The sequence below is a fragment of the Pipistrellus hanaki genome, assembly GCF_964339955.1.
Source record: "Pipistrellus hanaki genome assembly, chromosome: 7".
NCBI classification, from domain to species: Eukaryota; Metazoa; Chordata; class Mammalia; order Chiroptera; family Vespertilionidae; genus Pipistrellus; species Pipistrellus hanaki.
The window spans coordinates 53,176,624-53,199,817 of NC_140509.1; the positions used below are offsets into that span (position 1 = coordinate 53,176,624).

The following is a 23,194-nucleotide window of genomic DNA, read 5'->3' on the forward strand; positions in this document are numbered from 1 at the left end:
CAGGAGTCCCTGGACCACTCTTTGGGGAACACTTAATTTATAACTCAGAGAAATTATAAAATGTTTCAGTATTTCTCTGAGTCACAAAATTTCCACTGGGCTATTTCCTGTTCATTACAGCCTTATTCTCTCTTTTTCATCATTCTTGATCACTTCTCTTATTTGACAACAGTCTGGAGAGTCTGACAACAGAATATACAGTTTCCCTGTGGAATCTCTTGAAAAACAGCCAAAATGGGGTAAAAAGGAGAAACAAAGTGCTCTATACCCCCTTTGTTTTTCTTTAAGTTTTGGGCTTTATTGATTATATGTAACTATTCTATTTTCTATGTGTTACCTGAATTTTGTTTTAATTTTCAGGATTTTCTTCAGCTGCTCTATTTCTAATGTGCATATATAAATAAGTAAATGCCACTTTGACTTCTAATAATGCTTTCCTGAGCCCTTCCTCTGGTCTCTTGGGCATATTCTACTCTGGCATGATGCAAGAGTGATCAGATCAAAGGCAGTCCTTAGAGTAGGCATCCTGGTCGGCATTGAAAGTAGTCCATGTTTTATCTTTTTTTTACACGTATAATTATTATTTTTATTGTGTTATGCATTTCTGGTTTTACTGGTCTTCATATTTACAAGGTACATTGTGAAATAATCCATAAGCACATTTTTAATTGATTTCAAAGAGAGAAGGAGGGGGGAGAGAAACATTGATATGAGAAACACTGATTAGATGCCTCCCATACATGCCCCTACCTTGGGTCAAACCTGCAACCTGGGTATGTACCCGAACTGGGAATGGTTTCTGCCACCTTTTGGACAACACTCCAATCGACTGGGCTTCATCACCGGACAGGGCTTCATCAACATGTTTTTATTAAGACTAGTAGTTGTTATGTGATGATAGATGTTACTATGAAAAAAACTGTATAGATTCAAATAAAGTGTATATGAACACATAAAATTGATTCAGCTCATTCTAGATAAATGATTAATACATTATAATCTCTCTTTCTTTATCTGAGGTTTTACCAAGATATTTTGAGTTATTATCTGCTGAGTTCTTATTCTGTAAATTCATGTAAAACATAGATCTGACTCTTGAGGCCTAAATTTTCTAGATTGGTGAAAATGGCCTAGGCATTTAAGTGAAGGGAAATTGGAACAGCAACTTCACTTGGGCATGGGAAGCTCTTAATAGTATAGACTCAGAGACTTTTAATATAACTTAGATCAAGGGAGACTTGTTTCAAAATTGGCAAATTGTGAGGTGAATATGATCATACTCAGAGGATCATGGGAAGAGAAATGAGGACTGGTACGCAAAGTTTAACTATTTATTGTGGTTTTGTTCATCTGAATACAGACGCTTAGAGGAAGTGTCCAAACTAAAATCAACCCGCGACCTGGAAAGGTAAGATTATTTTTTGATTCTAGTCTAGCTTTTATTTTTGTCCGGTAAAGAACAGGAAGAAGTGTGACCACTCCCACTCTCTCGTAGGTGGTGATCTACAAGGAGCCGGAGGTCTCCGAGGAGTGCATTGAAGTCTTCAGTGACACGGAGGACTGCAGCTCCTGGAGCCTCTCGCCCGTGGTGCTTGTGAAAGTTGTTAGAGGCTGGTAAGGCTGGCTCTTTGACTTCCTGACTATAGGGCTTACGTTTTATATTTTTAATTACCTTTTTGGCCCTCAGTCCTAATTCAAAATTATGCCCTTAGCAATGTCAAGGGCAGACAGTACTAGTCCCAGTGAATATTAAACGGAATTCATAACAAAGAAATATGGTTTCTAATTATGTTTCTGGTTACAGGAATGAAACATATTTTTTTCTAGAAAAATCAGAAAAGTGTAGCATTTCTTTCCCATGTACCTCATGTACATAACATTGGTTTGGGCTAATGAACATCAGAGTCCATCATATACATTTGGCTTATGAACTTTTAGTGAGGTTGATAAGAATTATACTATTTACGTTGGTAGGATTTTTTTAATTCCATAAGGAAAGACATTTTGCTAACATTTTATATAATTGTTCAGTGAAGGACTAAGTTAAAAGTTATTTTCCAACTTTTTGATAACAGGTAGGAAAGAAGCTAGTGAAAACATTCTTTTACCAGTTTAATTGCTTCTAGAATATACAAAGGAAGTTGGGTTAAGAAACACATTTAAAAAAATTACTTAATGAGTCATGAATACTTATCTTTGGTACCTATCTGTAAACTTCTTTGAAATAAAGAGATAGGGTTCTCGACATTTGTGGTTTAAAAAACTAGTAAGCTTTTCTTTTGGTTTCCATTTGATTAAATATGCAGCATCTTTATGTTACTATATTTTTCTATATATTCAACATATTCATTAGAAAATATAAGTAGCTTTTGTTTTTAAATTTAAAGACTGAAAATAACATTAAATTTTTGTATAACAATTTTGTTTTTAATAAGAGTTCTGTGGTTGTTGTTGTTTTTTCAATTTTTGTTGGCTTCCCTCTTCTTGAAAGCATAATTCAGGTGGATAAAAGCAGGTCTACAGTTGTGAGTAAAACACAGTTTATGTTTATATTATTACTCTATTACATTTTCATACGAACAATTGTAAACCACATCCATATATAGAAAAATATAGTAACATATCTAAAACTTTATAGGAAAGATGCTGCATATTTAATCAAATGGAAACCAAAAGAAAAGCTTACTAGTTTTTTAAGCCACAAATGTTGAGAACCCCAGTTCAGTGTTTGGATATTGTTACAAAGGATATTTTAAAAAATGCTTTTCATTAACATGTGTAGTTCTTTGTATCAATATATCCATTTTTTAAGTCTCCACTAACTGGCAATTCTATAGAACATTAGTATCTCTAGGACATTAATATTGATAGTGGAATGTTCTCTGAGGTCCTGATATAATTCTCGAATTATCAGAAGCTAACTTCTAGTGAATTTTTGTGTTAGGGAGAGTTAATACATTTTCATAGTGAGAAGGGATTTCAAGGAGGCGGAAAAGTAGGTGGAAGCTACACTCACCTCCTACGAGGACCACACTGGAATTACAACTAAATTAAAGGAGAATCATCCCGAATAACCAGTGGAAGGCCAGCTGCAGAGGAGTCTTTAACCAAAGATTTATAGAAGAAGCCACCCGGAGACTGCTCCACACAGGCTGCCGAGGGCCAGCACAGACAGTGCCTGACATTGGCCTGCATGAGAGATCTATCCAGTGGCCAGCTTCAAACTTCAGCGCAAGATCCAATAAACCTCATAAGCAGCATATTGAGAGGGAGATCTCGGCAGGCACTAACCCCTGCTGAGGCGAATTCTGCTTCGTATGGTCAGCACCTGCACAGCTGCTCGTACACAGTGGGGTTGATCTTCACAGTCAGCAGCCTGAGGTCCATGCCACACATGAACGGGCCAGTTGCAATCACTGTTAGAGAACGGGCCATAATGTGTTTTGTACAGGGTGGCTTTTACCCAGAATATTTGAGTAATCTAAACCTCTCTCACCAGGACTGGCTAATAGTTTGCTGTGTTTTATTCTTTTTAGTTGGATTTTGTATGAGAAACCAAATTTTGAAGGCCACTCTATCCCCTTAGAAGAAGGAGAATTGGAACTTGCTGGTCTTTGGGGTATAGATGAGATTTTGGAAAGAAAAGAGGAGGAAGAGTCTCCTAAACCTGTGGTGATTGGTTCAATCAGACATGTGGTCCAGGTAGGTTATGGGAAAACCAGAATCCATCTATTCATTCCGCAAATACTTATTGAATGCTAGGGATGAGTATTACTCTGAGAGAACAGTTCATTTTATGGAATAAGTGGTTTGGAAGAAAATATTTGATTGGTATTTATGGATATACTTATTTTTAAAAAATATATTTTATTGATTTTTTTTACAGAGAGGAAGGGAGAGGGATAGAGAGTTAGAAACATTGGTGAGAGAGAAACATCAAATCAGCTGCCTCTTGCACACTCCCTACTGGGTATGTGCCTACAACCAAGTTTCATGCCCTTGATCAGACTCGAACCTGGGACCCTTGAGTCCACAGGCTGACACTCTATCCACTGAGCCAAACTGGTTAGTGCTATTTGTACATTTTAAATGAATTAAAAAAAACTGGCTTATTTCACTTAGCATAAAGTAAAAGGTAAGTATCATGATTTCTCTCATATGTAGACTCTAATGAACAAAATGAGCTAACAAGCATAATAGAGACAGACTCATAGATAGAGAGCAGACTGACAGCTGTTGGGGAGGGAGAGGCGGGGGAGGGGTAAGGAGGGTAAAGGGTAGATAAATGGTGATGGACGGAGACTTAGGGTAGAATAATACAGAGTACAGATGATGTGTTGTAGAATTGTGCACCTGAAACCTGTATAATTTTGTTAACCAGTTTCACCCCAAGAAATTTTGTAAAATGGAAAGAGGAAATAAAATAAAGTCAAAATAATGATTTAAAAAAATGAATTAGAAAAGAAATATTGGTTAGTCACCTTTTTCACAATAAACCTTGAAGGTTAATTTTTATGCCTGGCTTCCCCATCCCTTTTCCAAATGTATTTTATATAATTACCTGGTTTTGATAAGTTCTGAATGAACAGATTTTTCTTTTATTTAGTTTTTTTTTTTTTTGGTTGCCGTGTGAGTTCTGATTACTTTTAGTGGCTTATAAAAGTTCTATTTGGGAAAAATAATTCATTTGATAGTTCGGCTCTGGCGTTTTATGTGGGTTTAAAAAAAATAAGTCTTTGGGGCTACTTTATGGATTGGTTAAAATTTCCTTGGTTCCTTTTTGTAGCAGCACCTTTCTTGTAGCTGTTGAGATTTGATAATTCTTTACCCTTTTTCCCTTTAAGAATGTAATTAATGGTACTTTCCAAATAGAAAATTAAAAAAAACTGTGTGTGTAATAGAGATGGGTGTTGGGGTGCAATAGAGAGCAAATAAATGTTCTAAAATGAGAACGACTAAGAAGGAGTAAGAAAGTTGCCTCCCACATGCCCCCGTCAAGGCCGATGCATAATATGAAAAAGCTTAAGAAAGACACGAGGAGCCCCATTTAAAAATGGCATAGTGGAATAATTTATATGCAGTTTTTATTTATTGCTGAAATAAAATTGGTAATATAGTAGTGTTTTAAAATAATCACCCAAATCCCACCATCATGAAGTTTTCTTGGCTGATATTCTAATGTGGTTGCTATCATAATACAGGCACAAAGCTCTTTTCCTTTTTTTTTTTTTTTTCACTTACCACTTTGGTTCCCAGTCCTTTTTCTCTTTCCATACAATTCATCTGAGGATCACACTCCCATTGGTAACATCTCTCACTGATTTGCAGCCGTGGGAGTTATCGAATATGGTGGGTGGAGATTCAGGTACATTTAAGAAAGTGGGGGAAGGGAAATTGCCTGATAATCGCAGACTTGATGAAGTTAATGCTTTTCATGTCTTCATCCTTTGGGATTTCCATTGAAGTGATGTACCATCACCTTTTTTTTTTTTCCTACCCTCTGTGGAGCTTCAGATTGTTTCTTGTTTTTTACTATTTTAAATAAAGCTGCATGAACATTTTGTGCACATAGTAAGTTATACATTTCTGCTTTATTTCCTTGGGGTAAATATTTATGAAGGGTGTCATGTTAAAGGGTAGGAACACTTTTATGGCTCCTGATATATCATGAATTATTATTATTATTATTATTATTATTATTACAGTTTGTTTATGTTTTTTTTTTTGAAACACAAACATAAGTCACAGCAAATAGTCAAGGGAATTGCCTTTTTAGTCATTAAATTTGTTTCTAGTGTTAATGTTTGAAAGAGCCTCCCCTGAACTAACCCAAATGTTACTGTTTCTTTTGTACATCGGTTCACCTAGCTAAGCAATCAAATATTAAGAGAGGTTTGGTTAGCACTTAGGCACTCAGCCAGGAGAGGCCTTTTGAAGAGTGTCTGATGGGCTGTGGACATGCAGGGCATGGAACAGCGATCAAAGTGCAGAGATCTGTGAGTCACCATAACTGTGCCTTTGCAGTAGACCAGCCTGGCACCATAGGAGTTTGGTCAGTCAAAGAGCGTTTCCAGTGGGGGGTGGGAGGGCACAGAACAGGAAGACTCCTGGCACAACCACTCTATAGACCTGATTCTCTGGAGCTGGGTGGTCACATCGTAGCAAGGAAACTAAAACTCCTGCCCTAGCCGGTTCGGCTCAGTGGCTAGAACTTTGGCCCTCGAACTGAAGGGTGGCAGGTTCAATTTGGGTCAAGGGCACATACCTCATTTGCATGCTCAATCCCTGGCCTTGACGGGGGCATATGGGAGGCAACTGATCGATGTGTCTCTCTTATATCGATGTTCCTCCCTCCCTGTTTCTCCCCCTCCCTTTCACTCTCTTTAAAAAATAAATGGAAGAAACATCATCTGGTGAGGATTAACAAAACAAAAACAAAAAACCAAACTAAGCTAAAACTCCTGTCACCAAGGAAAGCCAGCAGTTTTCCAGTGAGGATGAGAGAAATAAATATGCCCAAAACTCTAATGAAATATATTTCTGATGATCTTTGCTTGAATTTGAAACTCGGATATATGGTAAAAGTAATGTGTCTGCCCCAAAAGAGCACCTGTTATTAAGTCTTGGGTGAAAACAGGAAAGGGATAAAATGGCAGATGCTCTGTGAAAGGTGTGAGTACATTTAAAGCTTATTTTAATTCTTTGGGGGAAATGTGCTTACTGTACAGATGCATGCATGGTGTAGTTATTATATGTGTCCATGCATTTTTTATTTTTCAGGATTACAGAGTTAGTCACATTGACTTATTTACTGAGCAAGAAGGGCTGGGAGTCATGAGTTCCTACTTTGATGACACTGAAGAAATGCAGGGGTTTGGTGTGATGCAGAAGACCTGTTCCATGAAAGTGCATTGGGGCACGTAAGTGCTTTATTTTAAGTACAATTTCAATGAAGCTTTTTTGGTGCGTGTCGTACTGGAAAGAAAACTCAAAATGTTCTGTTTCTAATTTGTTGTGTTGCTAAGTAATTACTGACTAAAAGGGTTGTTGTTTTTTTTTTTAACAAGGCACATAAAATTCTGCCTTTTCTGTACAGCTCTTACAAACAATGATTTCTTAGGGGAAAAGTAAGGGGGGAAATGCATGTTCCATGTAGGGATTTCCTTACCCAGAGGAACCTGATTCAGTCACAGCCGAGTAGGAGATTTTACCTTCCTGGTCATTCAGAGCCTGTGCCCCTGATGTGTCAGCCGGGATAGAGGCCAGCACACGTGGCACTTCCCTTCACGTTTCACACAATGCTGCCCGCAGCCCCTAGGATGTTGATTTCACAAATCACAGGAAACTGCAAGAGTATTTTGAAGGAAATGAGAATATCTCAAACGGGGGAGAAACGAGGATAGAAAGTGCAGGCTGCAAGACTGAAGGACAGGCCTCTAAAGAGGAGTGCACGGCCGAGGGCACATGAAACACAGACATTTGAGATGCAGCAAAACACCCAGCCCCGAACACTAAAGATCCTTTATATTTTATGGAAAATCTCCTTTTGAGATTTCATTTTTGTGTATGTTTTCTAATAAGTTCATGATAGATTCAATGGTAATATGTAATTTATAAATATTCATGTATTCAGAGAATGTGGAAAAGTTTTTATTAATGGGGGTCTGCATAAGCATGTGTCATGTGTCAGCTGGTAAATCCTACAGAAATGTAAGTTACAGAGAGGGACAGTGGTAATGCTGCTTTAGATAGAGCGGTCAGGAAAGGTCTAACTAGCCAAGCAGACACCAGGAGGAAGCCAGGGAGTCAGCCCTGGGGATGGTTGAGGGAGGAGGGGCAGGGGAGTGGCCTGGGCAGGAAGCACAGCCTTTGCAAAGCCCTGCTGGGCATGGTTAGGGAACAGCCGAGGAGGCACATGTGGCAGACTAACTACGCTAGAACGCCCATGGGAGAGAGGCCTCATGTCATGTCAGGCCTTTTAGGCATGGGGATGGATTTTAGATTACTGGAAGTGACGTGGGTCATCGCTGATGGAGTTTGATCTCACCTGTGTTTCAGAAAGTCAGTAACTGCTCTATAGAAAATAAGCTGTCATGAGGCGAGGGCGGAAGCAAAGAAACACGTTAGGAGGCAGTTGCAGTTCTATGGGCAAGAGGTTTTGTTGGCTTGGATGGCGCAGCCGGGCGGGTGAGAAATGATCAGATTCTGGATACATTTTGAAGGTGGAACTGACAACATCTGCCGACAGATTGTCTGTGAGGTGTGAAGGGCTGAGAAACATCCAGGCTTTGGGACCCCAGCATTTGTTGTAATCTTGAAACAGGAGCATAAGTCACATCATTTATTCAAGGGGGCCACCTTTTTAGTTCAATACATGTGTTCCTTTTGTTAATGTTGGAAAGAGCCTCCTCTGAACTAGCCCAGGGTTATTATTTGTACTATACAGCAATAGCCCAGCAGTCAAATATCAGTAAAGATTGGAGAAGACGTGGAGGAGCAGGCTCGGAGGGGCAGTGCAGGGGGTCAGTGTCGGACATGTGAGGTTGGACGTGACAGCTGTTCATTGAGGGTGGAGGCCAACCAGGAGGCGGGGTACCTGAGGCGGGAGCCCTGGAGGGAGGCTGGAGATAAAAATTGAGGGTCATCAGCGTGAAGGCATTCACACCTTGTGCTGAGGTCGAGACCTCAGAGGGAGTGAGTGTGAAGAACAGAGAAGCCATCTGAGCCCTGGCCACTTCTATATTTAGTGATTGGGAAGAGAAGGAGGAATCTGAACAAAAGAAGAAAAAAAAAGATTAAAAGTCTTCATCTCTTGGTGCCTTTAATTTTTTCACATCCATCAGACCTAAAGTAAGAAAGTCGAGAATATCACTTTCCTTAGAGAGGAACGAAATAGGCATCTGCCATAACATTTTAATCTCATGCCGGAAGGTTTGCTGACTCAGGCTTGAGCAAGGGGCAGCCTAGTGAGCTGCACCGTAGAATAAGTTGACTTGTCTCGTGGGTGGTCGTTAGAGCCTGTCTTTCAGGGTGTGACCGGCTTGCGTGGTACAGGCAACTCTTCTCTGGCTGTTCGTTTCTGTTGCCTCCAGGAGAATAGGAAGCTGTCTTGGGTGTCAGTTCAAAGTCTGGGCACATTGAACTTGATTGGTCAGCAGCGGGACCAGGTCATTAGCATTTTACAGATCGGCAAGGCCAGTCCTGAGGGGCTCGGAGAATTTGCTGGTAATAGGTAGCTGAGCTCATTTAGCTCCTGTTGGTGCTCCAGTCCCCTGAAGTGGTGTAAGAAAGATCTTTGCTGTGTGAAGGACTTTTAAAAATTTCCGTAGGAAATTTATTCCAGGCCTATTTATTCTGGATACACATACACAAAACAAGGGAATTATTTGTCATATTTTTTAAAGAAATATTTTATTGATTTCAGAGAGGGACAGAGAGATACAAACATCAATGATGAAATCATTGACTGCTGACCGCCTACCTCCTGCAAGCCCCCCACTGGGGCTCGAACCCACAGCCCGGGCATGTGCCCTTGACCGGAGTTGAACCTGGGACCTTTCAGTTCGCTCTATCCACTGAGCCAAACTGGCTAGGGCTACTTGTCTTCATATTTTTATTTGGGAGAAAGGTACATTTTCCTTTCCTATTCTGTTGAGTGTAATCGGTTTTTAAACCTTCGTTTTAATAGCTCACTGATGCCAGCAGCCATCTTCCCAGAGGTGAGGGTAGACTTCAGAGGAAGCATAAAGACCATTTGTTCTAACACCATTATTTAGCTATGGAAGACAGGCTCGGTCATTTACTCAGTGTTACGAGAATACAGGTGTTCTGAAATCAAGGGACATTTTTAAGAGCCCAATATTTTTGGTCAGTTTTATCATGAAATCATTGATCATACAGAAGAATGGATGCATGTATGTGAATTACGAAGCCTAGTAATAAAACAAACCTTTGTGTGCCCACCTCCCAGCTTAGGCCCTCCCTCACCATTACTGAAACTGTGCAGCACCCTGCACAGCCCACCCTGCCCCATTCTCCTGGCCCCTCTCCACACCCATAAGGTCTCTGGAATTTTTTTTTCTTATACCCTTGCTTTATAGGGTAGCCCTGTAGTCTCTATCCCTACAATATTTTAGTTGTGCTTGCTTTTGAACTTCATAAAAATGTTATCAAAGTTCCCCGTGGCTTGTTTCTTTCTCTCTACATTGTTTCTAAGATTACCCATGTCAATGAGTATATCTGTACTTTATTTTTTCTTATCTATACTAATAAAAGGGTAATATGCTAATTAGACTGGACATCTTCTGGAAATCTTCCAGACATCCTTCTGGACAAAGCCACAGTGGTGGGGGCCAAGGCAGAGGTGGTTAGGGGTGATCAGGCCGGAAGGGGAGGGCAGTTAGGGGGATATCAGGTCGGCGATGGGGAGCAGTTAGGGGTGATCAGGCTGGCAGGGGAGGGCAGTTAGGGGTGATCAGGCAGGGAGGCAGGTGAGTGGTTAGGAGCCAGTGGTGCTGGATTGTGAGAGGGAAGTCCAACTGCTGGGATTGGAGATGGTGCAGGCTGGGCTGAGTGATCCACCCCTACCCTTACCCCCCCCCCCCCGCCACCGTGCACAAATTTTGTGCACTGGGTCTCTAGTTACTATATAATAGTCACTGTACTTCACCCTGCATCTCTTTACAAGGACATTATCCTGCCTAACTATCAGGATCACTTATAAGAAATTAGCAATTCATTCATGATAATGTCTAATCTATAACCCATAACCAAATTTTTTCCAATTGTTTCAGAAATGTCTTTTATGGATTTTTAAAAATAATTAAGATCCAATCAAAGTCTTTGTTTCCCATGCCACTGGCTTTTGTTTTGTTTTGTTAATCCTCACCTGAGGATATTTTTTTCCATTGATTTTTAGAAAGAGTGGGAGGGAGGGGGAGAGAGAAACACATTGATTGGTTGCCTCCTACATGCTTCATGACTTACCAGGCTGGGGATTGAGCCTACAACCCCCAGGTATGTGCCCTTGACCAGGAATCAAACCCATGACCCTTCGGTGCGAGGGCTGGTGCTCTAACCACTTAGCAACACCAGTCAGGGTTTCCCTGCTGCTGACTTTTGAAGCATTTAGGTTAGTTCTCTTAGAGACTATACCTCACACTAGACTCATCTCTATTTCTTCATGATACCAATTAACTTGTTCTTCTGTTGCCTGAATTTTCTGTATATCAGGGTTTAGGTCTAGAGGTATGATCACATGCAGGTTGAATGGTTTAGGAAAAGTATTCCCATGTACTTGTGTTGAGCACAAAGGTGGCACGTGCTAACTAGCTTGCCATTAACCATACCAAGCTGAATCACTTGGTAAAAATGATGCCTCCCTCACCTCTCCATTGTAAAGGCACATTTCCCCCTTTGAGAGCCGTAGCTCACCCTCTTTTGAATAACCTGAAAGTGGGCGCATTCGCATGTAATCTTTTGAATATCCAGCTGGTTTCTGTAAATAGCCAACACTCATGTGTAGCCACATATGGAGAATAAGACTTGGGATCCAGCTGGAAATACTGTTTGTTATTTAATTGCAAGTGAACAAGATAAGACCAGTCTTTTAGTGTGATGTGAAGGGTATTTCCAAAAGGGTAATGACACAAGTTTATTTAAAAATAACGGAATAGACGGGTATTGTTGTTACTTCAACAATATTTGTATGCATGTATTTGTTAGTTGTTTTTTTGTTGTTGTTTGTTTGTTTTTTTAAAGAAGCCTGTACTTTGTTTTTTTTGTTGTTGTTGTTGTTTTTTGTTTTGTTTTGTTTGTTTTTTAAAAAGCCTGTACTTTTACTCCTAATTTAGGCAAAAGCTCACTACCTAAGTACATGGGACAATAAAGGAAACTGAGATAACTGCCTGAGGATAGTTCCCCGTCTCCTGACGGCCTCATGAATAATGTAACTTGTTGGCATAGAATTTACAAAAATGAATCACTATCTTATTGGAATAGAATTAAGGAAAAGTGAATCACACTCCGTAAATGAGATTTCAGATTCCAAAGTCCATCAGCATCCAGAAATGCCTGCCCGAGTTCCCCAGGACTCACTCACCGGGAAGCCGCTCAGAGCAGCAGCCTTTTCAAGGTGTCAGTTTGTGTTCAGAGTTTTAGCCAAACCCCTTCACTCCAGATGACTTGCTTCTATAAATGTCAGGTGACTAAGTTGCATGTTTCCAGGAAAGTGAAATGGTTAGTATCAGATGAATAAATCCCCTCAGAACTCAGACTATGAAAGGACAGACTTAAAGAACTGGGTCGGCATCATTTCAAAGTCTCAGTTACTTGTTGGAGCCATTCATTGTGTTTATGAACAGTTTAGCCCATTCACTTGGGAGCAGTCAGACTCAGAAGCCCTTGGCTTGTTAGCCCAACAGCACAATTCATGGTGAACTGCCATTGTTTACTTAGGGCATGAGGTGTGTGAGAGCACTGAGTTCTAAAAACATGGGTTAAAGGACCTCACTCTCCTAGCTTCTGTTTTCTTGTGGTGTAGGGGCATGGCAGTGGTGTTTAAAAGATAAAGCTCTTTTTTTCCTTAAATTTTTAATTGACATATATATATATATACATATATATATGTATATATATGTATATATATATATATATGTGTATATATATATAACATTTGTACCAAAAGGTGCATGACAAATCATCATAGCTGAGTGAATTTTCAAAGTGTAACCAGATCAGGAAATAACAAAACCAGTGTCTCAGAAGCCCTTCTACACACCTGCTCCTCGTAGTCCTTTGCTCTCGCTGTAACTATTATCCTGGCTTCTAACACTAGATTCGTTTTGATCCCCACATACACACCACACACACACACACACACACAGCCTCTCTCTCTCTCTGTGTGTGTGTGTGTGTGTGTGTGTGTGTGTTGGCTAGTCTTCAGTAGGATTTTGATTGTAAATCCCTGTATAATTAGTGAGTCTAAAGAAGTTACTGATTTATCCAGGGGAATTTTTAACAAGTGCCCTTGGGCCAAAATTGGGAACATGAGAAAAGCAAAGGGAGAACCAGATGCATGGGCTGGTAAGAGACTTCACGGCAGCCAGCCCCTTGGTGTGGTTTTCTGGGAACATGGTGGAGTGCCCACCCTGGGACGCTGGCAAGGCTGACAAAGAGCTGGAGAGAAGTGATCACCAAGAATTCCGTATTTGTTTATGAAGAGGGCACATAGGACCTGTCTTCTGTAGCACTCACTTCTCCAGCTGCCTCACCTTCCCAGAACCCTCCAGGGACCAGGAAGTGGATAAGACTCTGCACTGTCTTTAGGGACAGTCCTGCCAGGCATGAGTTTATGGTTTCCTGGTTTCTAGCCCATTAGGGGAGGGTGAGGTGGCTCGTCCCCTGGCGAAGGAGAAGTGACAGCTGACAAGCCTAATAAAAGGGTGTGGCATTGAAAAGCCATAAAAATCCAAGAACTCAGAAAGCTTCCCCCCTCCCCCAGGCCAGCACTGTGCGTAGTCACGCTCCTAGTGGGGATCCTGAGTCATTGCGGAGTCAGTTACACCCACGCCCTGGAATGAAAAAACTGCCATGAGAAAGTGATTAGGAACCTGGGTCTGGGTCAGCGGGGATCGCCCTGTGCTTGGTATTTGCAGCTGTGTGGCCCCGGGCAGTGTCCTTCCCCTCGTCTGTGAAACGAGGACAGTGGGGCTCCTTCCTCATCACATTGCTGAGGATTAGATGAGGGTCTGGGTGGCATTCCTTACGAGCTCTAGGCGGATGTTAGCTGTTATTAGTCTTTGACGCTGTGACTGACCAGTAAGTGGAACATCCTATTATTTGGTTACAAATGAGATGTTGCCTTTTAATACACAGCTTGAGGTTTCTTAGTCAGGGCCTCCCTCTGTAAAACACGCCAAGCAACAAGAGAACTGCAGCCTAAAGAATTACTGATTTATCCAGGGGAATTTTTAACAATAACTATCACCCAATAAAATGTGCCTTTGGGCCAAAATTGGGAACATGAGAAAAGCAAAGGGAGGATCAGATGCATGTGCTGGTAAAGACTTCACGGGCAGCCAGCCCTGACCACGTGGCTTAGGGATCAAATGCACTTTTAACACTTGTAAGTAATAGAGATGGTTACACTTTAAGCCAATTCATCATATAAATTAAATGGACAAAACCAACCAAGGTGACAAGCGAAGATTCTTAAGAAGAGGCATGTATAACGGTTTATTCCTTGAGTCTAATGTTGCTCTGAGCATCACCGGACACCATGCAGATGCACCCACATCCGCTTTGGTCCTTTTCTTTGCTTGTCAGGGGGCTCTGTGTGCTGAAATAGATGACGCATTGTCTGTTTCTTTCTCTCCCCGGTGCTACTTAGATGGCTGGTTTATGAAGAACCAGGGTTTCTGGGTGTCCCATTTGTCCTGGAGCCTGGGGAATACCCTGACTTGTCCTTCTGGAATACAGAGGTGGCCTACATTGGATCCATGCGGCCTCTGAAAATGGTAAGAGTGAAATGTAACTGTGCTTGGAGCGGGCGGTTCTCTGCCAGCCTGACACCATTAATGCACAGGATGTGACTTGGAAGCAGTGAAGTAGACTAACAAAGCAGAAATAACAGGATTGTTGTAGACGGCGGGAATGGCACCAGCGGTCTGACCGGTGGGTCAGATCAAAATTGGGTTCAGCAACCTCGGTACTTGAGGAGGGTGAGGCGCTGGTTCCCAGATTGTAAGAGAACATTTACTTGGTAAATCGCAGAGGTAGAAGAAGGAATTCTTAGAAGAAATGGGCTTAGGAAACAGGTTATGGAAGTGAAGGAAGGGCCCTTGGAGCTTGGGCGTGAGGAAGCTAATGGCGCTGTAAGCTAATGGCGCTGTGCCTGGGAGGGCGGGAGAGGGAGAGGAAAGTGGGAAGGGGAGGGGAGGGGAGGAAGGGAAGGGAAGGGAAGGGAAGGGAAGGGAAGGGAAGGGAAGGGAAGGGAAGGAAAGGGATGGGATGGCACAGGTGTGCTTCTGAAGAAATGTGCACTCGGGCCTCCATCCCCAGGGTTCTGAGGGTGAAGATTTTAGGGAAGGTCCTAGGGAAAGATCTTAATGGAATATTCCTTAGCCTTCCAGGTGTATCCATGGATAGTTACACTTTAAACCATCCATGGATACAGGGTTGTGGTCTCCGCTGATTGATCGGCCTGCACCAGAGCAGAGCGTTATTTTTAAATGCAGCTGGTCCTGACATCAGCCGTGGCTGGTTTTGCTGTTTATCTGGGCCTGGAGCTGAAATACACCTGTGACCTAGATGCTGTCTCTAGGGAGGAAAGGTCAGGGGTTAAAACCTCATGCTAAGGGAGGAAAGGTCACCCTGGGGGTGAGGTCCCATCCTGCCATTGATTGTCCTTTGCTTTCCACCCTGGTGACCTTCTGCACTGGCCCATGGTCCCTGCTCTGCGCACGTCTGTCTGTCTAACTGCCTGCAGCAGGATAACCTGCTAGATGCTTTAGGTGAAAAAATGTGGAGCCGCCTGGGCCTCTGCCCTCAGGCACTCTCAGCCCTGCGGAGCCCCAGGTGTGTGCACGGGCTTCAGCACAGGGCAGGCTTAGGAAGTAAAGAAAATGGACACAGTTGAACCTTTCTGGGAAAACAGGAGGCAGGACAGATAAACTCCAACTTGTTGGTGATGTGATGGGGAAGGGGATACTTGGGAGGATAAATCGAGCTGCGTCTGAGATGGCTGGTTTTGGATGGGGATGTCAGAGAAGGCCCAGAGAGCTGGGGCGGGGCTGGGCGAGCTGGAGTGATAGGAGGCGGGGCTGGGTGGCAGCCCTTGGGGGCACTGGCGCTGGGTGTCTAAATGAAGGTTGTCTTCCCAAGTATTTGCCATGGAGAGGGCCTGTGCTTGCTCTGCCTCTCCCCGCTCCCACCCCGTGTTGTGCCCTGTTGTCTGGTTCCTGTGCCAGACTCTAAGCCTTGGGAGGATCCAGGCTGCAACTGCCTTGTCCCCGTGCTGAGCGGTGGGTGCCAGGGTGGGTGTGGCGGGTACTCCCTGAACCTGCCGAGCACCAGGGAGGCTCTCCTTACAGACGTGGTTTTGAAATTCCACTTTGCGGTTGTCTTCTGAGTCAGTTTGAAATAAATGAGAACTTCAGGAAGACAACTTTTTAAATCTTAATCTCACCCCTGCTGCCAGAGCTTGTGGTTATATACCTTGTGTGTTTGCTGGTTTTATTGTAAATGATTTGGGGCTTTTTTCTAAAACTAAACCCACGCTCAAAGAACAGACTTTTGTTAGTTGTGTGAGTATATCAGAGAATTGCCCCTAATTTACAAGGCAGTTTTTAGTGGTAATTTATAAAACTGTAAAGTTGATAGCATTCGAATTGGATTACTTTTGAAAAGGGTACTTGGTTGTATAAGCTGTAGTTTGTTGACAAAATCAAGCACATTCCTTTATAATTACAGGTCATTTGGTACAATTGAGCATCATAGGCTATGCTTTTTATTTGTTTATTTAAAGCTGTTAAATAAGTATTGGTGAAAAATATCCAGACTTACCCACTGCTTATTTTAACTTTACCCTGTTTAATATTCCTGTATAAACCCTCTTCTATGTTTTATTTTTAGTGAATTTTAAAGAATGTAAGAAGTTTTTAATTATAAAAGTATAACAACCCCCATAGGCCATAACAGTTTAATTATTTCAAGAGTCCTCCAGATCATATTGTGAGCTTATATGAACTTCAACAGTTTTGTAAGCCATGGGCTGCAAAATCAAATGCCTCTGGGAGCAGGGCAGCAAATAGACATGAGTGAGGCTGGCTGGAAGTGGACCGAAGGAGGGTGGAGAGAGGCAGGCCGGAGCCTGATCCCGGCTGGAGGATGAGCACAGCGTAGGGTTAGTATTATAAGTTCGGGAGGTGAAGTTTGCTGCCTGTGAGAATTTGGGTCCAGAGATGTCAGATCTTAGGACTGTTTCTTAAGAGAAGTGAGAAATACCCATTGTTAAAAAATTGATTTTAGAGAGAGAAAGAAACATCAGTGATAGAGAATTACTAATCAGTGACTGCACACCCACTCCCCCCCCCCCCCCCCCCGCCCTCCATCACTGGGGATCGAGCCTGCAACCTGGGCACATGCCCTGATAGCGAATGGCACCTCCTGGTTCATAGGTAGATGATGCTCAACCACTGAACCACACTGGCTGGGCTGCATTTTTTTTTTTTTTATAAAGAAATTTACTGAGTTAAAAAGAAAACAACTAAAAGTTACTGAGTCAGAAAAAAACAGCCATGTAGATGCAGCTTACAGGCCAGTCTGTGAGCCTCTGCCCCAGACCAGCTTCCTCGTGTCTTCATCTGAGTGCTTGGGAATTTGAGAGCTGTCTCAATCTAAATTTAAACAAACTGGAATGTTCCCTCTCTGCGAGGTTTGGTGGTGTAAACTGACATGTGTAATATAAAAAGATAATGTATCACCGAAAAGACCCTTTCCTCACTCACTGTGTAATTTTCTTTTCAGGGTGGCCGTAAAGTTGAATTCCCTGTAGATCCAAAGGTAAAACTATGTATATATTAAATTTTATTTCCACTCTGTCTCTATGAAGAGAACACTTGTGTGATTTTACAGCTCAACCCGCAGGAAGTTATCCCAACTTCCACATGCCATCCTTCTGGCGGGAGGTGCTGCCGATGGCTCTAGCTGTCGCTGACAGCACGTGCCTCCATGGCTCTAAGGTTCATTGTTGCATCACATTTATATTTTGTAGTTGTATTTACTAATTGTAGGGCCTGCGCTGCTTGCCAGTTGGTTAGGAAAAAGCTTTCAAGACAAGTTCTCCCAACTCCAAAGGGCTCTTTCTGCTTCCCACATCGATGACATATAGTTTGATCTCTAGTTTGTTTCCTTTTTGTAATATTGACTGACTTTCAGAGGGAGAGAGAGGAAGGGAGAGAGTAAAACATTAATCAACTGCCTCCTATACACAAACACACACACACACACACACACACACACACACACCTCCCACTGGGGATCCAGCCCTCAAGCCAGGCATGTGCCCTGACCAGGAATCAAACCAGCAACCTTTCGGTGCACAGGACAACACCCAACCGAGCCACACCGGCCAGGGCTAGTTTGTTTCATTTTAAAAACAAATTAGAACCTTCTGGTTCTTTAGTTTGCCCTAGGAGAAATTCTAAATATCAGATCTAGACATTGACACAAGAATCAATTATTTATAAACTGTCTTTTGAACCTTAGCTTTGGGCTATATCCTGACTGGAAAAAAGTTCAGATTTTTAAAATTATAAGATACTGCCATTCATTAATTTTTTTAAAATATGAGAAATTTTAATTTGTGTTCCAGGACTTCGTGTTGTTAAATGACTGATTTAACATTTAGCTGTTGAGATAGTTAACATCTCACAAGTGTCTGGTATACCTCATTTCTGTTACAGGTAGTTATTTATGAAAAGCCTTTCTTTGAGGGAAAACGGATGGAACTGGAAACAGAAATGTATCATTTTGTCATGGAAGGAGGCGAAGCAGAAGAAACCGATGGAGAGGCCAGCTTGCCGCTGACGTCAGTGGGATCCATGAAAGTTCTCAGGGGCATGTAAGTAGAGAGGCACGACCGAAGGATTTCCTTTTCCTCTTTAATCAAGTAATAAACACGCACGACCCCGCCCCAAAAAAACATTCCGGATGGGATGGGAGGGAAAATTTCAAATGTGTTCTCCTCAGCCAGTTGTGGCCTGGATGGGATAGCAGCATTTGGAGGGGCTGTTTGGGGTCAGTCAGCTGAGCAAGGCTGGTATATTGGCCCATCCAGATTGACCAGGTCTGCAATCTTGTTTAATAATGTCATGTTCCAAACTATGGAATTGTTGATTTGCTTTTCACTTTTTTATGATCATATTTTGTACTTTCTAGATCTTACATATTTCTTTTGGAAGTACACTGCATGTGGTCTTGTAAATAGCCAAAAACATAATATTTTAATTGCTATTTGAAGAAAGTTTATCCAGTTTTATTTGCTGATGTCCTTTTGAGTCAGTTCTTGTTAAACACACACACACACACACACACACACACACACACACACACACACACCTGTGCACACCCCTATCTCCTCCTTTACAGAACATTGATATGTTTCTTAGATTGTTTTCTTAGGGGCCATTCTGTTAGTTGCTTAAATTTTAGAAAAGAATTCCCATAATCATAATGACTGAGCCCATCTAGAATTTCATTTACTTTTTTTATTAATCCTTGTACAAGGATATTTTTCCAGTTATTTTTAGAGGGTGGAAAGGAGAGGGAAGGACACAGAGAGAGAAATATCATCTGAGAGAAACACATTGATTGGTTGCCTCCTGGACCCACCCCGACCGGGGCCAGGGATCGAACCTGCAAACCAGATGCGTACCCTTGACCAGAATCAACCCAGAACTTTCAGTCCATGGGATGATGCTCTAAACACAGAGCCAAACCGACTAGGGCCTTTTGTAGCTTTAAAAGTATTTGTATTTGTCAATGAAACTGATATATACAATGGAAACATTTTAACAATTCTAAGAATTTCTGCTTCATTTTTTTTCTGTTGCAGTTGGGTTGCTTATGAAAAGTCTGGATTTACAGGTCATCAGTACTTACTTGAAGAAGGAGAATACAAGGACTGGAAAGATTGGGGAGGTTATGATGGAGAACTTCAGTCTTTACGACCTATATTAGGTGTAAGTCAAAGAAAAGATAATGGCTAATACTTGGTGTTTTAGGATAATACACCAAATGGCTAACCTTTGAATTTTGATTTTTTTTTTTCTTCAATAGGATTTTTCAAATGCTCACATGATAATGTACAGTGAGAAAAACTTTGGATCCAAAGGTTCCAGTATTGATGTATTGGGAATTGTCGCTAATTTAATGGAGACCGGATATGGAGTGAAGACACAGTCTATTAATGTCCTGAGTGGAGTGTAAGTGAAATAGCCCAACCTGGATTTTAAACGTTGGTTTCACCTTGGTTTGTGGTAAAGTCATACCTTCTCTGACACAGAGAATTAAAGTAAATATTAAATCAGTCCTTTAATACCTCCCGCCACTACATTTCCATAATTGTTTTTTAAAATCTTTCTCGTTTCATTTTTTCATGTGTAGTAGAATATTAGAGTAGGCTTTGGGGTTTATGATAGAAATGCACAGATCCTCTTCCCTTGTCATTCTGCGTGGAGAAATCTCATGAATTTCTTATGATGGGAATCAAGTAATAACAGTGATTTAACATGAAAGACCTGAGGTTTTTCATGATTTAACATGAAAGACTCTGTCCCATTCCACTTTCCTGTGGCCCCACACCTACCCCATTATATTTCTCCACTATTATTTTGACATAAAACTAATTGTTTCAATGTCCCTGGAGTTAGCAATTGAATGCTTTAATAATGCCAAACTAAGTTTTTATTAAAAGATGATTAGTCAAGACACTTTGGGATGCAAGTGACTGCAAGCCAACCAGGGTTGGTATAAGTGATGGGAATGGAACTCACTGGCCTACATAACTGAAATGTCCTGTGGAAGGTTCACTGCGGTCATGGCTGGAGGCAGGGGCTCCGACACCGTCATCAGGGCGACGTGGCCTCTGTCTCTCTGGGAATCTTCTGTGTTGTCTTCACCTTAGGCAGGCCCTTCCCTCTGGTGGCCCCTGGCAGCGCCCTCTAGCTTTAGTCCTTCCATCTCACTACCTCGGGGGGGGAGGGGGGGGGCGGGGGGGGGAAGGCTTCTCTTTCCCACAGAAGTTCCAGGTGTGACTTTGCTTCTGTGAGCTTGAGTCCCGTGAACCTGCCTCAGTCTGTCACCGGAGCCAGGGAGATGGTGTGGCTGTGCTATGTGCCCATCGTTGGAGCTGAGATGTAGTTTCAGTCCCCTAGGAACCACTTATATATGATTGGTGTGAGCAGCTCCCGAACATCAGGAAGAATGGGCACAGATACTGGATGGGACAGGGGGAGGAAGGTGTCTGTTAAAAGGAATTCTGCCATTATTCTTATGAGCCAGGCTGATGTCAGTTATAATTCGTCATGAGTGAGAGTATTCTTACATGGTTATATGAAATCATTTGACATTGGTTCTGCTGAAAGTGCTTGATGTCCGTTTTTTTATGTCAGGAGTAGTACAAAGCCATTTGAATCATTCTAACCTCAGCTCCATTGTACTTCATGGGGCCTTCCACAGACCACTGGATATCTGAGCTGTGTCTCAGTGTGGTGTGCTGCCTAGCCCTGTGAGTCATGTCTACCAAATCCTTGTATAGGTTGTTGCTTGTAGCTCTCTTGGCAGAATGACACCAGGGGCTTCTGAGGCTTCCGTTCTTAACAGGAAATACGGTCTACTGGGTCCTGTTCTGGAGCCCAAACATTTTAGAATCTGCCACAGGTAAAAGGAATGGTATGGCAGAAGTCCTCTGAAATACTGCGGTGGCAATATTTAAAGACGGCCTTTGAAGTTAAGTATTTAGAAGGGAAAGACAGTGGCCAGGTCCAGGCGGCAGTAGTACATTTTGATACTCAGCAGGTGTATTGGTTCAATTAGTCAGAGCCCAGTCATGCAGCCTAGAAGCGGAAGCCGACCAGGCTGGGCAGAATTACCCTGGGGCATTTGTGTAGATTCTGCCGTTGGAAAAGATAAGAATATCTGTACCTCTGCCAGTCTTTTCTTTTCTTTCTTTCTTTTTTTTTTTTTTTTTACCCAGCCCTTGTTTATCTGAAATCACTTTTCTTTATGAAATGTTGCTTTCATGTGTTTCTATTTTTAGTCATTTCTAGTAGCATTTCCTGGCGTAGGCTCTTGTTCTGGGTGTAGCAGTTGAGGTTTATTTTGAAGGGAGGCATGCGTACCCACACCACTTCCTTTCAAATTGTGTGGCTGTGGGAAGGGCCGGCTGCTTCCTCATATTTCATTGGTCGTTTGACAAATATTTATTGAGGTCTATTATGTGCACAGCATTATATTACGTCCTCAAAGAAGTTACAGTATTTACATAAAACATAATGATTGCTACAAAAGACCTGGGGATTAAGTGCTTTGAGCATCCACATCAGAGGGATTAATTCCCAGTTTGAACTCAGGGACGACTGTAGAGGCCTTAGCACTGGAGTTGGGCTCGTGGGGCGGGACAGTGGAGTTGTGCCAAGATCTGAGGATGGAAGACGAACCTACTCACATTAAATGGTTTCAAAGAAAAGTTGTCCTATGACTCTATTCTTATTGGTAAATAAGCATTTTAGTTTGGTTCTTTATTTCCTAGTATGGAACGCAAAGTCAGGAGAAAAAAAAACTGTTTTGAGAGTCTTGCTCTGTGAGTGTTTAAGTTGGGTCCTTTACATAGCACATTCGGAATCTGTTTTAAGTATAAAGTGTGTGGCCTGAAAGGAGACTTTACAGGGCAAGTGGCAGTTCGGGTCAGGAAGCGGAGAGAACTGGTGAGCCTCAGGAGACTCAATCATAGGTTCGATCATGCCTGGCCACTAAGTGATGGTATCACCTTGGACGAGTCACTTCCCATTCAGAACAAACACCAACAAATAATTCCATGAGATGCTTCTTATTCATCAGTTAGCTTTGGAGGGCAAGGATTTTGTCTTTCATCTTTGCATACCTCGTGCCAATCTAGTTCCTGGCATATCGTAAGTGGCTAATGTGTGTTGAATGAATAAGTGAATTAACTTTTAATAAATGAATTAGATGTGAAAGCATTCTGGAAAGTTCTTAGTATGCATACAGGCATATAGGTATTAATCCTTTAAGCTGTGAGAGGATCTGGAGGGCAATGAATTAACTGAGGGGCAGATATTTGAATGTAACAGAATTAAAAAACTTTCTTCCTCTCAAAGGCTTTCATCTTTGGATAGGAAATAGCATCTAAGAAGTGGTTTTGTTGATTTCCCTCTCTGAGTGTAGATCACTTAAAAAAAAAAAAAAAAAAAAAAAAAAAAAAAAAAAAAAAAGGAAAACATTCCAAATGGGTTTGTCTTTAGTATTTCTAGCATTTGATCAATTTTGCTTATTACATAGTGTGTTATGTTGGAAATCTGGTTTAAAACAAAATTTTTGTTACTTAGTTGGCTTTTTGGGTGTTTATTTCTTCTGTCAACTTTTCCCCCCAGTGTGGTTTATAGTGTAGAGACAT

At 41.8% G+C, this 23,194-nt stretch overlaps 1 protein-coding gene across 2 annotated transcripts in view; it reads left to right on the top strand.

The window, feature by feature from the left end:
* CRYBG1 (crystallin beta-gamma domain containing 1) overlaps positions 1-23,194 on the top strand; it is a gene marked incomplete at its 5' end in the record, with an annotated part of 164,128 nt that overhangs the window by 125,368 nt on the left and 15,566 nt on the right. For both annotated transcript variants that reach the window (XM_084890515.1, XM_084890516.1), the window contains 9 exons: positions 1,361-1,408; positions 1,496-1,614; positions 3,537-3,702; positions 6,781-6,920; positions 14,390-14,516; positions 17,527-17,562; positions 18,465-18,622; positions 19,616-19,742; positions 19,840-19,985. In XM_084890515.1, the coding sequence (XP_084746641.1) occupies positions 1,361-1,408; positions 1,496-1,614; positions 3,537-3,702; positions 6,781-6,920; positions 14,390-14,516; positions 17,527-17,562; positions 18,465-18,622; positions 19,616-19,742; positions 19,840-19,985 (1,067 nt within the window). The remainder of the gene's footprint in view (positions 1-1,360; positions 1,409-1,495; positions 1,615-3,536; positions 3,703-6,780; positions 6,921-14,389; positions 14,517-17,526; positions 17,563-18,464; positions 18,623-19,615; positions 19,743-19,839; positions 19,986-23,194) is intronic.